The sequence below is a fragment of the Oreochromis niloticus genome, linkage group LG16 (assembly GCF_001858045.2).
Source record: "Oreochromis niloticus isolate F11D_XX linkage group LG16, O_niloticus_UMD_NMBU, whole genome shotgun sequence".
NCBI lineage: Eukaryota > Metazoa > Chordata > Actinopteri > Cichliformes > Cichlidae > Oreochromis > Oreochromis niloticus.
In genome coordinates this window covers 3,508,663-3,526,003 of record NC_031987.2, presented here as the reverse complement: position 1 = coordinate 3,526,003, position 17,341 = coordinate 3,508,663, and the positions used below count along the sequence as shown (strand labels likewise).

Below are 17,341 nucleotides of genomic sequence, written 5' to 3'. Positions count from 1 at the left end.
CGCTGGAGATTAAGAGATGTCAGAGTTGTGTCATTTTCTTTGTTTCTTAATTCTCTGTAAATGTGAGTGTTGTGCGTGTTTGTTTTCTCTGTCCATCTCTGTGCGTTTGCGTTGGTGACCTGGTGGGCGTTCGGTGTCAGCTGCTTATTTCTCTGCTGCTTCTCTGTCTTTCCATCACTCAGCTGCGTGCAAACTTCCGCTCGTCGGCCACGCTCGCTGCTTCTAGCTGTTTCCAAGCTGTATCTCATTTCTTCAGCTATTTACCGCTCACTGGTTCTGAACAAAATTTCAGCACTGGGCTGGAGCACTGTGAGGAAAACTCAAGTAAAAAGTCTCTGTGGCACAGACCGGCCGTGACACCCATTAACACCCCGACTATGTGACCTATTAGTATTCATTAGTTATCACGTGAGTTTTCACAACACAGTTCTGTTTTGTCGGAGCAGAGACACTGACGGTGGCTTCAGTGGTAAAATCAATGATATCTGGTAAACCAATAACCAGTGTTACTTTTTTGGTGTATTTTAAAAAATACTCGTCATCACTCTCCGTGGCCTGTTCATGGAGCATGCGCACAGTCTGTTAGTTCAAATGATTTGTCAAACATCCCTTTTATGAAAATATGCACAGAGCCTCCTGAATGTTAGGATAGCCATGGCTGCCGATTGGTGTTGAGTCAGTTAACATTACGAACATCTGGCTCTGACGAACAGAAATGAAAGTGCAGTTTTTCCCTTCACCTAAAACTGGGTACATACAACGACTGCAAAACACGAACTCTTACAGTGTATCAGGGTTAGGCCCAAATGCAGAAGCGCTGACTGAAAATTGAAGTACGCCGTCAATTTTCTCCATTTTTATTTCCAATAATAACCTATAGCTTTATTATTGCTAAAGCTATAGGTTATTATAGCTTCAACAATAATAACTTGAAGTGATTTTCTGGTTGACTTGTTTATGGACGCCCTTCCTTAAAGTCCCACCGCAGCATTTCAGGTGAGTCGTGTTATGAACTTTAGATTAGCAAACTGTGACTCAGTTAATCAATCATCTGGCTGTTACTTTCCCTCCTCCTTAATATAGAAACATTAAGGGTGTGCTTAGTTTTCCTTAGCTGCTGTTTATTTCAAACGTGACAGCTGAACATCGGGGCTTTGAAACCTTTGGCACATTTCAGCATGTTCACTGCTTATACTCTCCAACAGGCTGATGAAGGAGATGTGGAAAACACTTTCGTTTGTTGATGGCTCGAGTGCATGAATGATATATAGCTTACAAATGTAACTGATCAGTTTTCCAATCTGCGATCTATCAGCGGCAGTCCCAGCAAGTGTGAAAAACATTTTCTGTATTTCTACCTGAATACATTTAAATTCCAGTGATAACGTGATGCAATCAGGTTGTGCTGCTACAGTTTTTCAGCTGCTTTTCATGCACAGATTTTAGTATGTTGTGAATTTACAAGTTGCATGTAGAATAGAATAGAATCATCCTTGATTGGCCCTCAGGGGGAAATTTGGTTGTAACAGCAGAAAGAAAAAACACATATACAAACAGAACAGGACACTGAACATCTTAAGCAGAAAATGTATTTAATATAAGCTCATTGTAAATAAAAACAGGGCATTTAAAACCTAAACCTAAGCCTAAGCTCTGGAGTAGGTTATGTGTTCAGCATTAGTTACCATGGTGATTTCGGTCCCAGTCACACACAGGTCTAGAAACCGGTTAGCAACCATTTGGAAACCACTGTCGTATTCACTGACCAACTTGCAAGTGGATCCTGGTGGTTTGCTGTAAAATCGGTTGCTGAAGCATAAAGTCCGGTCAGTTACCCCGGTAACCAATGTTTGCAAGGGAAAAACGTTTTTATTCCACAAGTGGCAGGAGAGCAGGAGAGGGGTTTCTGGAGGTTGCTGGCAGCTTGCTTTGTTTACTAGCAGGTTGCCATGGTCCCCAGGAGTTTGCATTAAAGATATCAACTTATCCGCAAATGCAAACTACTCATCAAGCAGTACTGGGACTCTGAAAGATGCAACGTGAACTGGAAACGAAGAACCTCCAATGTAAAGAACCTTTGATTTTGATAGTGATGTTCTCCATTTCAAGTTTGTGTCGCACTTTTTAATTTTCACGACAGTTTAAAGAGTAAATGGCGAGTGTTTTTAATGCAAACTACGGGCAAATACGGAAATCTGCTAGCAACCAAAACAATCACAAAGAGGACTTTGGTGCAGTCCATTGCATCTGGCAAATGCTGGCAACCTCCAGCAACCCCTCACCAACTGGCCAGAGTATACAGATTTTGCCAGGAGACGCCCCTTTGTGTTCCTGACAACTCTGATTTTAAGCTCAGTATAATCCACTAATCCATTAATCTTGCTTCTGCATGTAATCTGACAGGAAAAACTCTGCAGGAAACAATATTTCACAGAAACTTGAACCTAAATAAGCGTGCCATCAATATGACTGATTCTGATTATAGATCAGATTACACATGAAGGAACTTGAGCTTCTCTTGATTGTAGAGTTGCAGTCACAGGGCAAGTTGTTGTTGCTGCACATTCACACATTTGTGTGTAGAATGTGTGAATGGCACACATTTTAGACACCTTTGTGTTTTCAGTGTCTGAGAAACGTCATGAAAGAACTGCCATCTATTTTGAGTGTAATTATGCACGTCCAGGTGTGTGTGTGTGTGTGCGTGCGTGCGTGCGTGTGTGTGTGCGTGCGTGTGAATGAGCAGATGCATATGGACTCACACGTGTCTATGTGTGCTTCACAGTGTGTCTAAGAGTAAGTGCCTCTCTATTTCCTTTTGTTCTGTTTCAAAAGCTGCCCACACACTTGCTCCAGCTGTGGGAGGCATTTCATTGTGCTGTGAGATTAGCTTGGCAGACTGCAAAGAGTAATACATACAGCCATGCCAATTTAAACAGAAGCAATGAACACATCACTGTAATTAAATAAAGCGCTATATCTCTGCTGCTTTGCTGAATCGGGACAACATTAATGTCAGATGAGCTTGTACTTTTCGCATTAGTGCTTAACTGCAGCTTTACAATCATTTCCTAATCATGCAGATGTCATTAAAAAAAACTGCAAAACTGATCCACTTAGTTCATTTTCATGAAATGCTTTGTGCAGTGTGAGAGGATCAAAAAGTATGTGCCAAAAAAAAAAAATCCATGCAACAGCACCCACAAGCTGCACATGTGTTTATACCCATATGTGTGTTTTTTCCGGCATTGAATCATTAACTTCAGTGAGCACTGTGCAGGATTTTACATCTCTAACAAAGTATAATGATCACCCACAACAACATTATGATCAAGCCAAACCACACTGCACACATCCTGCAGCGTGATGTGCACTGACTGAGCTTATCTCTTGTAGGAAAAATGACTTTCAGCTGTCATTTAAATAAATCCAAACACAAAAGCTCCAGTCACAAAAACAAAATGAATCATGCCACAGTCGCCTTTGTCTGCAGCTTCAATGCAATGTCCTTCTAATGCCGGGAATATCGAGGGAATATAATCTAAACTTTAAAGGCTGTCTGTCACCGATGTGTGCTGGAATTACAGGAATCAAGCATGTGCTCATAATTGCGTTGGCACAGCAGTTCCTATCAAGCAACGTAAATGTGAGGACAGAAAATGGTGTTATGATGGTGTCTCAAGTGAGAACACATTTCTTTCTTTACATATACATATAATTATACCATTAATTTGACTGTGCAGGGCTCAGTGAACTCTTATTATATTGTCAGCTTTAACATAAGGAAGCATAAACAAAAACTTATCCTGTATTTTCTGGATTCTCTGTAAAACAGTGTTTTGCCTCAGTAAACATGATGTGGATAAACTGAAAAACCTCCCACTCTTCGCTGTTATGCAAATCGTCAAAGACTGAAATATTTCTGCCAAGACTTTTCTTGCAAGCGGCATCCTACACCACTGACCTCATAAGCATTTTCTGAATTTTCTCGTAATGTTTGGCTGCTAATTAGTTTCAAAAGGCACAAAGTTGTCTCAGTTGGTTTCTGTAAATGCAGGTGTTCGTGCAGACCGGAGAAAATAAATGGATGCTAAGACTTTAGACTTATTAATTCTGTTCTGTACTACATTTTATTTCCCTGCTTCAGTTTTTGCAATTAATTCAACCTCATCATAGAGAGTTAAGCTAAAATAGAAATTAGGGGGGAACTTTAGAGGATACCAGATAAAAATGAATGTTTCTTAAGGTGTACTCACACTGGCCAGTCTGCACCATGCCAGAGCACATTTTCACCCCCAAAGTCCAGTTTGTGTGACTAGTGTGATTGTTGCCCCAATTAAGCCACAAAATGCATGAAACCATGAAACCCTTGCTCTGCAAGAGCGCTTTCCAAACCAGTGTTTAAAAGAGAGAGAGAGTAATCACGAGAGAGGAACCGAGTTGGAGCGTAGATCGTTATGGGCGCAGACGAGTGGTGAGGGGGACAGTCGTGCTCAAGCAATCCCTGATGTGAGTACAGCCTCACCCACAGAAACATCTGGTGCTAATGAGTGAGATATTATAAATGTGTTCTTCTTATTTTAAAATTCATTTTTAAGTGCTATAGCTCTCCAGGCTTTCTCAGGGTCTGTCAGAGTTTTCCTTTGGACGTTGGCTGTTTGTATCCTCACTTTCAGTCCAGTCCTTGTCCCTGACAGAGTAATGTTAACTGACATCTGAATCACTGAAGCATAAAAAAGGATGAACCACTGTTGTGTCTACACATAAGAGACAACTTAGAAAAGAACTCATTTGAAATCATGTCTTGAATTTACAAAAAAATGCCAAAAATAACAGTTTGACAGGAGGAAAAGAGTTTAAAACATGATGTATCTTTGCACAGTGTGTCATTAAAAGTTCTGAGGAACAATAAAACTAGCAGGCCTAAAAAATGATCTACAGCAGTTGATAAATGCTGCTGTTTACTGATTCTGATCAGAAATGGTGTGGGGAAGAGTGACTCACAAGAAGCCATTATTAAGGAAAGGAAACAGGGAGAAAAGGCTTGGTATGCCAAATGTCACAAGACCTGAAAGTCAGTGGCAACAGATTTGATGCAGTGATGAATACAAATGTCCTGTTTCTGGTTGAAATTGTCAATATTTGGAGGCGGTCCGGAGAGGTACAACAGTGAGTGTCTATCGTCATCTGTAAAACACACTGGGAAGCTCTGTGGTGGTTTGGGAATTTTATCAGAATTAATGGAATTACAAACACAAAAAGCAGATTTTGATCTACCATACAACACCATCTGGACAGCATCTGATCGGCAACGGCTTCATTTTACAGCACAACAATGATCCCAATCACTGCTAATGCATTAAAAGCTTAACTGGATAGAAAAACACACAGTGGAAGAATACCAGTGATGGACTGGCCTCCCCAGAGCAGCAACATTACTGAAGCACTTTGGGAGCAAAAGGCAGAAACATCCAAAGAAAACTTTGTTTGACTTCATGAACTATTCCTGAAGATACTTACAGACTTGACAGAAACCTGCAATTATTCATGATTGCTCTAAGAGGACTGAAGAATAAAGGTAGTCGTACCAAATAAAGGGTGGCTCAATACTTATATATGTGTGTATATATACATATATATCCTGTTTCACTTCCTCTCTCCCACCATTTTTCCTGCACTCTGCATCCGCCTTGCTGTCTCCTCCATCTCTGGAGACAGAACAGTGTAAGGCTTCAGAGAGCAGAGCGTGAGACTGGTCTGATGAAACTACTTAATCTTATGAGAAGACAAATTGGCAACGCATGACTCGCAGATGTACACATCAAGACCGCTACACCGAGAACACGCATTTACTATTTTGTTTTTTCACGTTTTTCACAGCACATTCCAGATGGAGTAATTGAATCATGGACGGATGTTATACTACAGTACCCCAAGAAGTTAATTTCTTTCTTTTAGGCAGTGCTTTGTTAGGTTCAAATCTCCCAAGCTGCCTGTTGGCAGATTGAAACGTTGTATGAGGCTCCACTGGGAGGTTGCGAACAAGACAGAAATACACCAGAGCCACTTGGGAACAGACGAGCTGAGCTCCGAGCCATGAAAATGACATGCATTAACATCTCCAGCAGACATCTGTGAATGACATTAGGTGGTCTATTATCAACATGAGGGGACATCAGGAGGAGGCGAGTTGGAGCACTTCCTGACATGAGGCACTTAAATTCTTCTCTTTCCATCATTTCCCCCTCCGCGATTCTCTTTTTCTTCTCGTTTTCTGTCCCACAGATATTTACTGGAATGGCTGCAGGAAAGTTTCAAATGAACCTGTGTTTCACTCTAAGATGGAGAGATTCTCTGTGGTGTCATTATTTAAATGTTCGAAGCCCCTTTTGACTGGCGGTTCACAACAAACCATAGTTCAGGTTCGATTACAGAGAAGTTTAATGACTGTTATATTAAACCTAACTGACACAGTATTTCATAACTAGCACTGCCTGTGGTCACCTGTATATGGCCACATATAGTTTGGTAGACTGGTACTAGTTTGGGGATGGTTTTATTTGTGTTTCCACAGTAGCCATTAGACAGTGGATGTGATTGGACTGGCTTAATTGAATTCAAGTGTACTTGATTGCATCCATACTCCAGCAGAGAGACCGGCGTCTACTTTTATTTTTACAAGAGCGTAACTGTAAAGTGCAACTGTGTCCAGGACAGAAACATAACTTAGTAGAAACATGAAGAGTAGAATCGCCGTGGCAATTGTTTTAAGGTCTGTCAACTTTTCTTTTTGTTCATAAGTAAATACTAAAAGAAAGGTTGTATGTGTGTCCTCATTAGGACAGGGCTTTGTGTGTGGGACTGTGATGTAATAAGTAGTGTAATGAATTATTTTCTCCTTTTTGAATCTATCCTCTTTCGTGACTGTATTTGGGTCCGCCTTCACGCACAGTCACAACAGTCTTAGAGCTTCTTACGTTTAACTGAGTACTGAAGTAATCCTCAGACGTGACAGCATCACACAGTTGCTGCAGATTTTTCACCTGTGATGGGAATGTTGTTTCTCCACATCCCAAAGGAGCTGTGCTGTGTTGCAGTCTGGATTGATCCAGGTGTTCCACCTCCTGACTTGAGTCCTCTTCCATCTTGTGTCAAGCCAGTTGTTTCCAAGCTTGGTGTGAAAACTGATAAAGCTCTAACATGGACAAAAACAACAAATGTGGTGAGAAACGGCTTTTTTTATTCAGCTGTGGCAGCTCTCTAAACTTAAACCTTTTATCTCTTTATCTCTGCAAGTTTTACATGCATTTATGAACCAATTGCTTTCCAGGACCCCGAAAAGGTGAGTTTTCACCAGCTTCACACGTCTTTATAAAGGCCACGTCTGTCTGACTTGGCAGGATGTTTCTATAAATACACCAACGGATATTTTCCTGTTTGTTGCCTTCTATGACGATGACCTCACGAGCAATGAGGTTTCAAGCATAGTTTTCTTGTTAATTAGTTTCAGCAGGCGCAGAAGTCCCACTTGGCGCCTAACAGCATCCTCCTATTGTACCCCTATAGCTTGTCAAGCGTTCTGAGGTAGAGATAATGTTTCTGTGAGGAAATTAAATGGGCTGCTGAAGTCACTCAAGAGGAGGTGTCTAATATTTTACCCAGTTTGATGACTAGGTTCACAGAGAGTCAAGGAAATAAGTTGGACTTTAGATGGCAGATAATGATACCAGCATCCATTCAGGCTTTTTTACACGTACATTTAATTTTGCAGGGCAGAAAAGCTGTTAGTTTGATCGTTATTATAATTAGTCTCGTACTGTAAATGAAAGCTACAGAGTAGTTTTTAATTACAGAATTAAAAGGAATAAATGAAGCTCTTCACTACAGTTATGAGAAACATCATGCATAGAAAAGCTATTCACAGTTATAGGAAGCACCTTTGCTCTCAGTGTGTTTATTTGAAATTCTTCACAGTAGCTCTCTTTCACATTTCCATGCTCGTCTGCAGTCGTGAATAATTGCAGGTGACATAAATGAATCGGGCACAAAGTTTCATCAAGCATTCATGTCTTCATTCAAAACCTGCACCTGTTAAGTATTTATGTGCATTAAAATGTTTTTTGCAAGAAATCAGACGGGCTGTCTTAGATCTGTCTTCTTGAAAGAGTTACACAACAACATCTGATCTTCCTCTTCCACCCACAGCAGGTCAGACACTCGCACTTCATTCATGACATTTCACTGTCCTGCAGTTACATATCTAAGTTGAAAATTCATGATCTGTATTAAAGACGAATGAAAATAACAAGAGAAAACTATCACATATATCACTGACATTAACTTTTAATGCTCATTTCAGCAATAGATGTATGTCAAACTTAGAAACGTATAAAAATTGCAAGAGACCAGGTCCCCGCAGCATTCCTCGGGCAGCAGATTAACCCCAGCAGGACAGAAACAGCACAAGGAACACTTCGATACAGCTTCCACAATCCCCAGATCCCAATCCAATCAAGAATTTGTGGGATGTGCCGGAAAAAGCCCGATCCACACGAGCTGAGGTGTGCTGCCAAAACCCCCCCTGAGGACGAGGGGGAACCTGCACAATATTAGGCAGGTGGTTTTAATGTTGTGGCTGCTGGATATATGTTCCCCTCCAAGCAGAGCAATTTAACTGCAGACAGATATTCATGTTCACCCAAGCACCACACATCATGCTCAATAGCAAACACCGAAGGTTGTGTGGAGCTGTAATTTTCATCTACTGTAGATCGATTGTGCCCCGTCTTTGAAATACAACCCACAGATCTCTAACCTCATGGCTCATGTGCTTCTTCCTTTCGCAGCGACTCTGTTGTTGGAGTGCAAAATGTCTCTGCTGCAATTCACGAGAGCAGTTCTGTTTATATCAGGACAAGGAAAGTAAACGGAAGCCTCTCCAGCGTTGCATGTCTCTGGAGAGCAACTAAACTTTCTTGACAGAAAAGTGGCCCGAAGACTGAAGAGTGGCAAGACCTCGTGAACTTTCAATATTTCCAGTAAGGGTTCAAACACGTCTTTTTTTTTTGCAACATCTGCTGGAAGACAAACCAATTTTGCAACTTTGAATATGAGCCTTCTGACCTCAACCCACTCAGTGTCCTTGGTCATTAAATAATCAAATCTGCGCAGTACACATTTGTTAATGTAAGTGTATCTGCTGCTGTTGCACTCACGTGGATTTTGCACTTGAATCTCCTCAGGTTGCTATTCTCCTCCATAAATTATTCACCAGGGAGCTTTAACTCATTAATAAGGTCAGCTAGAGTGGGCGGAGAAGGTTATGTCTGATAGTGAGTCCTTGAAACTCTTAAGCACATAAAGTTTGTATTCCTGCATTATTTCATAAGAATGCACGTTTGTGTAAATGTGTTTTCCAGTTAGCTTGCTAGCATTGGTTTTCTGGATCAGTATTAACTAATGCAGTAAACAAGCACAGATCCCTGGGAGAAAAACAGCAGCTGCTGCAACAATGATTTCTTGGACCACACCATAAAGCTACCTCATTACAAATACATTACATATAAAGATTATAAGCTGGGGCTTTTGGTGCTCCTGCACTCGAGGATTTAACCATATCCATTTCTTCTTCCTGATTTCAATTAACCACTGACCGCATGACTACATCTCAGCATGATAACGAACCACTCTGACAGACAGACTGCAGTTAAAAACGCACTCTCAACTGCTTCATGTTTAATACAACTGGAAGGTTGCTGGTACATCAAAGAGACTTTACCTGAACACCATGTTTCTCAGTGTTAGATCGCTTAGCCAGAAATGATAATCAGGTGTTAATTAAAATAACAAAGAAGGCCTTTTATTCTTTTATTCTCAGCAACAGTAAATAAATGGGCTGTAGAATGAATAACACACAAAATGCCAAAATGGAATCGATGTCACATCGGTGGAGCAACAACCTGCACACCCACAAAAGTGCTTTTAATCATTTTGGCTGATTAAACCCGGCTCAGGTCGAAGGTGGTTAGAACTAGATGTATGTGTAGTCGCTGTGTATATACGGGGTGAGTAAAAAAGAATCATCTGATTTTAACAGGCTGTATTTTTTTAAAGCAATGGACATGGATGCTTACGAGAAATTTTAAAATACACGGCTGAATATAAAGCTTTACATACAAAACAATAGTCACGAGTACTCAACGTGTACCCCTCTCACGGATTATGTCCATGCGCAGTCAAACTCCTCCCATACTTTTCCAGCATGTCTGGAGTCACTGCAGCTGCTGCTGCAACCAGGTGAAGCTCATGAATCTGCTCTTTGATGCCAATTTAAAGTAGTGTAAACCATAGAGGAGGGGGGTGAGAGGGGGACATTAGCCAAGCTGATGTCCATTATGGACTGCACTCCTCACCCCCTGCATAGAGCAGACTCTGGAGCTCCTTCAGCTGTAGACTGAGTGGTATCGCAGGTCCTTCATCGCAACAGCAGTCAGACTGCACAATGCACACATGCAAAAGTTACCTGCAACAATATACATGCAAATATTTTATATCAATCATTTGTAAATAGTATAAATTACTCTTGCATAGTTTTTGGGTTTTTTTAGTTGTACACATTTTTCTTATTTTTAATTTTATTTTATTTTTTTAATCTTTTTAAAAACTTTATATCTGTAATTAACTTTTTCTGTCTGAGCCTTTTGCTGCTTTTTGAATTTCCCCAGTGTGGAATGAACAAACTCCATATCTATGTCTGTGCCACTACCACCATTCCAAACTACAGGTGTGGAATGTATGTCTATAAAGTGTGACAGTTATCTCTCTGTGGCCAATACAGCTGCAGCAAGGAGCCAAAAACACATTGTGTGTATTACTGGTGTTACTGGGATCACGTTCTGAACAAGGTCTTCAAACGTTTCCTGTATAACAACAATGACAGGGGCTCGAAGGGGAAAGCTCTTTCTTTTTTTTCTCTGTAAGTGGACAAATGAGATTTATGTGCTATTGTAAGATTATGACTACAGTTAAGTCGTGATGTGGCCTTAGCTATTTAGAGACTTGACTCCCAGAAAGTAAAAACCCCACAGTCCTCACTAAATGAAGAAAGCAGTAGTTTGCAGGCACCTGGAGTATTTACTTATCAGACAGAGTTGCAGTGCTAACTGCTAACACAGGAACATATCTTTCAACACTCAAAATTTTGACTTACCTTAAAGGCAGTGTGCACTTGAACAACACTCGACTTCCATTTGTCAAGAGTAGTTCAACTCGGTCTTTTGTTGATGAGATTAAATTAAGACTTGACTTGGATTTCTCTTGAACAACCAGACACTTGACCAGGTGTCTGGTCAAATCAAGTTGCTGGACGTCTCGAAACACTTGAGACTTGATTTGGTCTTTTTGTTAATTATTTGAGACTTGCCGCTGTCTCTAGTTACTCTCATCAAGCAAAAAGACAAGTAAAGAACAAGAAGTTTATCTTGTGGCTCTATTATTGGTTGGGCTTCCTGTGAGAGCACCAATACAAATAATTCATATCTGGCATCTTCACATGCTCATTTTATGTTTTCCCCAGTGGTTTTGTGTGAAAACAAGATCTTGATGAGATTTAATTGCTACATTTATCAGTAATTACTGAGTACAAAACAGCTTTTTCTATATAAACAGGAGCTTCTTGCTTTGTTTGTACATTATTTAACAGTTTTTCCTCTTTCACATGTTTCACACTTCAGCAAATGACACACGCTTGAACCAAGTGCATTCATTATGACTCAGCATGGTGCACTAAGGCCTGCATATATTAATGCTGGATTCATGATTAATATTTAACACATCCAGGAGCATTTTGCACTATTTACATCTCATAAGAAACACAAGTGCAACTCCCAAGTGTATTAGACACATTAAGCAGACGTTTTATTGAACTTTGCTTCTTGGACATAGATATTTAAAACCAGTCAACAGAAGTCACTCCAACAGAAAATTAGACACAGGAAGCACCGCCCTTTATTTTTCCAAGAACTTTTGGCACAAGCAACAAGAAAAGATCGTGTCAGGAAAGTGTGGGTGTGTTTCTGACAGGTCAATGAATCTATAAAGGGAAGAGAGCATTTGAAAATATCAATGAGGAAACAGATTGCACGGCACACTCTGCCGCACTTGGAGATCATGAATCGATTGAAGCCTAAGGTTCACGATAGACAAACTCTGCTTTAGGCTATGGCAACATTTGGCAGGGGTGTTTGTTGGCTAACTTAACCCACTGCTTTATGTTCTCTGTGAGTTTTCCACTGTGAGTTTGCAAGTCTTTGCTCTTGTTTTTGTTTTTTTAATCCCTGATGGAAGCTGCAAAACACAACATCATCAAAGTCCTTTCGAAATCGGGGCCTCAACCCCTGCAAGCAAAGAAAGATCGAGATGCAGTCCTGACATATGAGTCAGGATGTCTCTGCTCTTAATTGTGTTGCTTTAGCATATGCATGATTAATAAACTGTATATTATATATAAATATAATACACACGTCTGTTAAAGCGACTACAAGAAATCACAAAATTTAATATCTGACAGAAATAAATGTATTGACCTATAATTTGTTGTCTCGGTTATGTTACAAAGACAATCTCACATTGTATATAGTGTATATATTTATGGTATGCTGCATACACACACAGTTCATTTCCCTGGGTTCCCTAACAGAAATCTAAACTTTGTCTCCTGCTGTATCCTCTCGTTTGAGTCTCTGTTGATGTGTGAGGTGATGCTCATGGTTTCCAAGAATAGTTGTAAAACTCCTGTTTGCGTGTGTGTGTGCGTGTGCGTGTGTGTGTGTGTGTGTGTGTGTGTGTGGGTGCATGTGTGTCAATTGATTAGCATCACATCCAAAATGATTTGCAAGCAATTTCTCTCAGCAAAGAGATTTTTGTGTTTACAATGTCCTTTTAGCCGTTTCCTGTTCTGGTCCAGACCCGATGCAGGTGACCTTTGTGCTCTGTAAACCAAAGAAACGACTTCAATCCATGTGGAAGGAGCAGGAGCTGTAAAGCCTTCACTCTGGTGTGGATACAATGAAGCATCACTGAAGTAGTATATGGTTTTTAGTCTCATTTATTTCCTCTTCTGGGTCCATGATATAGAGATTCTGGTCCTTTGTGTTTTACCCAAACACTGACACTCAGGAGAAGAGATTCTTTGGTCACTGAAGGTGAGAGTGGCGTGACAGAAAGCACCTCTTGTCTTGAGTCTTGGGAACTTCTTCCTTCCTACACAATCCCCTCACTGCGCTTGCTCCTCCACACCACCAGCGCCGTCATCAGAAGGGTGACCAGGATGGGCACGACAATAAACGGACCCAGGATGCGGTTGGGAGGGTCCATGGGAAGCCGTCCGGTCAGAGAGCAGTCGTGAAAGTAGTGCCTGTGGATGCGGATGAAGAACTCATCCACCAGCCGGTTGGGCCAGAAGCAGTCCATCTTCAGCGCTACCAAGTACGTGCAGTTTGTCAGCTCCTCGTAGAGCCTGCAGGACAAAACAAAACAGAGCAGGCAGCAAAGTGAGACGCAGAACAAACTCGCTATACATTTACCCAATAGGAAGTGTCGCTACATCCTGTCAACACTCAAACTTCAATCATGAACTTCAGGCAACAGCAGATCCCGATCATCTGCAGCCAAGCTAGCACCCGGTTTCCTTGCTAACGTGACAGCTGCTGCATGTAGATTTTATTGGCTGCGTCAAGTTAATTGGTTTAGCTGCATAAGACAGAAGCTGTCACCAGGTTTGATAAAGAATGAGAAGGAAACAAATGGGTGGCATGGCAATGCGGTGGTTAGCACCATCGCTTCACAGCAAGAAGGCCCTGGGTTTGACTCCAGTCTGGGGTCTCTCTGTGCCTGCCTGATTACTCCGGCTTCCTTCCACAATTCCTCCCAGTTAAACAATCACCAGTTAACCAAAATCCATACACGGTCAGGTTAATCCTGGGGTTAACTGGCGATTCGAAATCACCCTATGACAGCTGGATGAGGCTCCAGCCCTCTTTTGGATAAGTGGAAGAAAATGGATGGATGGAGAAGAAAAATCAAACTTTTATATTAGAATGTTTTTAATGAAAAGTTTTATAAATTCATTTACCTTTATGATTGATTATTATGGACTACTATAATTTACTATGTGATTCAAATTAATTTTCTATAGTTGATTTAATCCAGTATGTTTCATCCATAATCATTTGTGCAAGGGCTGGAGACATCTGAGGACGGCGATGCCCTCGGCGAGGAGACAGGATGGCTAGACAGCCCAGACTGATAGTTAAGAGTGTTTTCACTCAGGAGTGATTCTGGGACATTTTCTAGGGTAGAAGGAGGTTTTCATATCAAGTACAAAGCTGTTCTGTCTCTTTGTGCAAGCAGCCGTACTGACGCGGCCGGCCTCCCCACATCTTTGTGTAAATAAAGGAGACCGTTAAACTTGAAAATGGCACAGCGCTGTTACAGTGCGGGCTGCTCCGATTCCAAATCCATTACACCTCTGAGACCACATCTAGGACCACCTTCCACACTGTGGGGAATTTACACAGATAAGATGTGCTGGATTCTGTGCCAGGCATTTTTACAAGATAACCTTTAACCCCGCAAGCTAATGCAATTATCTAATGCATTAGCTTGCTAGCACTCAGGAGAGCCTCCTGTCAGAAGCTGGTTTGGGGAACATCTTTACAGGTGCGGCTTGTGTTAGTGCAGAAAAACATACCTGATCATTTTTTTTCTTATAATCAGAAAAATAGAAAGCACAGGCTAACATCTTTAAATGTTCCTGTCTACTTCTATAACTTTAGCATGTAGAAAAATATAAAAACAAAAATGATTTGTGCTGCCAGTCTCTTATTGATCTTCCAAAGTTGCACTAACAGGACTTTATTATTAAAATTATCAGTGTGCTTTATATTGTTTCGTGCATTTTTTCCTCTTACTGTATTTAGTCTCAGGAGTCAGGTCTCCTGTAGTTACTTCATTCATATCTTTGTGCTTCCTGTGTAATTATTGCACTTCCTGTTTTACTTTGAAAGTCACATTTAGTTTTGTTTCCCTTGTCTTGTCTTCTATGATTTGGTTCAGCTGTGTGTGAGACACTCTCCAGTGTCAGTGTGTTCTTCCTGCCTCGGTTTTTTCTACATGTTCTCCAAGTTTTGGTTTTTTGGTAGTTCTCAGTTTACCTTTTTATTTTTTGCCTTTTACCATCAGCCACGATAAACAGCTCGCTTTTAATGCTCCACCTGCTCCACCTTTGACCCCTCAGTGCTGCGAAAAAGCCAAACTCTGTGGCATTATCTTATAAAGTAACTTTTTCCACTCATCTATGAACCAAACCATAATATTTGTGTTCGCACATTCAGCCAACATTAGCATTCACCCAGAGTCCCGTTTCAGGCCACCTTACACTTTATTCTCCTTTTAGCTCTGTCTTTTCGCCGCCTCCTGAGGGAGACGTCCGGCAGCTTACTGTTCCACTTTGTTCACTAACTAGTCGCTCACTGTTATTGCCATTTCATGCTGGGCGGGTAGCGTGCAGCAGCTTTATTTGAGGATTTTGCTGAAAACAGCTGTCGGCTGTGGCAAGAAATTTGGTTAATGAGACCTCTGAGACTAAACTAAAAGAGTAAGGTTGCAGACCAGAAAACAAGAAAGAGACTTAAATGTGCTTAGAGCTCTGAGGGGAATTAAAAGGTTAGATGATGATTTTCTGTGGATGGATCGCTACTTCTAATCAGCGTGTCAAGTACTGAATATGTGCTCTCTGTTTTTAACGTGTTAGTTTAATGGTGAAGCGCTTTTGACGATGCAGCCCCAACACGAGGTCTTCTTTTGTGGAAGGTTTGCAGATGCAAACAGCTCAGGGCAGCTTGGCACGGCACCAGCACTACAAAGCACTGTGTGCTGCTGTAGGTAGCAAGTTCACTTTGTCTGGGTGTGTACCTCCTTCCTCGACCGTTTCCTTGAAGTCCTACAAATCATTTGCAGCAGAGATTAAAAAAAACAACATTGGTCCTGCTGCTGGCCTAATGAGCACTGGGGTTTTAGGGGATGCTTATGAGTCACTGAGTGAAAGAAAGCACAACAGAGTCGAGGCAGGGGCAGTGCACACACAGAGATGGAGGTGGTTACCAGTTCACCCCGCGTCGCTGAGGTTAGCGTCAAATTAAACCCGACAGTATGGAGCGTGTGTGTTTGCATGTACGCGCTTCAGCAGGCTGCTAAATGCAGCTCTCGGTGTAATTTCTGTTAGGCACCATTTCATTTGATCATAAAATCTTATGCAACAGAGAAAAGAGTGATTCAGCCTGTGTGTCAGGAAGCCATTTGGCTGCTATACACACTACACTTTGAAAGTAAATGGTATACTATTTCAGTTTCAGCACTATCTAAACTCGGCATACAGGTTGTGACATTTCAAACTGCTCTAATAGGGTAAGTGCAAGGTAAGTTTTGCAAGGTGCTCTGAACGCATTTATGCTTCTATTGCAGATTAAATGTTTTCCAACTCAAAAGGAAGAAAAGACAGAATGGCCTAAGAAGCACAGAAAAACATGGTGCAGTCAGGAGCAGTCTACAAAATCAGATTGTCTGATGACTGAAGCCAATGTGGGCATGACCCCAAACTAGTGTTTGCTTTACATGTTTGCCTCACGACTGAAAGATCTCTGGTTCAGTTCTAAAAGGAGACACAAACTCCTTGGGGGGTTTATATCTGGTGTACAAAATCAAACAGTGTGTACAAGGAAGCAGCTTAGGAGCCTCTCTGTTTTCTTGTAGGACTGACCAAAACTGCAGTTCCCTAGACGGCCACTTGAGGCTGACTACAAAGTTAAAGTCTGTGAGGCCAAAGTTAAAATATCCCCATGTCCCCTTTAATCGCAACTATACATCAATTTCAATTGTATTTTGAACCGTATTAACATTGTACTAAGTTATGCATTGTATATTGTATAAACTCATTCATGCATTCGTGACTTCCAGGTTGGACTACTGCAACTCTCTTTACATTGGCCTTTCCTCCACCCTTCTCGTTAGATTGCAGACTGTCCAGAATGCAGTGGCACGCCTTTTGACAGGTAGCAGGAAGTTTTCTTCCATCACTCCTGTTCTTGCTGGCTTGCACTGGCTTCCAATTAAATACCATATTCAATTTAAAATATTACTTTTCACCTACAAAACCATTAATAATTTGATGCCGAGCTACCTCAATGAGCTTCTCAGGTTACACACTCCTGTCAGAGCACTTAGATATGCTACCCAAATTCTTCTGGAGCAACCTCGTTCTCGGCTGAAGTCTCGCGGTGCCCGC

At 41.2% G+C, this 17,341-nt stretch overlaps 1 protein-coding gene across 2 annotated transcripts in view; it reads right to left on the bottom strand.

Moving 5' to 3' along the window:
• Positions 1-11,893: 11,893 nt before the first annotated feature.
• The window catches only part of ramp1 (receptor activity modifying protein 1), a 65,280-nt gene continuing 59,832 nt past the window's right edge, over positions 11,894-17,341 (bottom strand). For both annotated transcript variants that reach the window (XM_005450429.4, XM_005450430.4), the window contains exon 3: positions 11,894-13,516. In XM_005450429.4, coding sequence (XP_005450486.1) covers positions 13,261-13,516 — 256 coding nt within the window. In that variant the 3' untranslated portion in view covers positions 11,894-13,260. The remainder of the gene's footprint in view (positions 13,517-17,341) is intronic.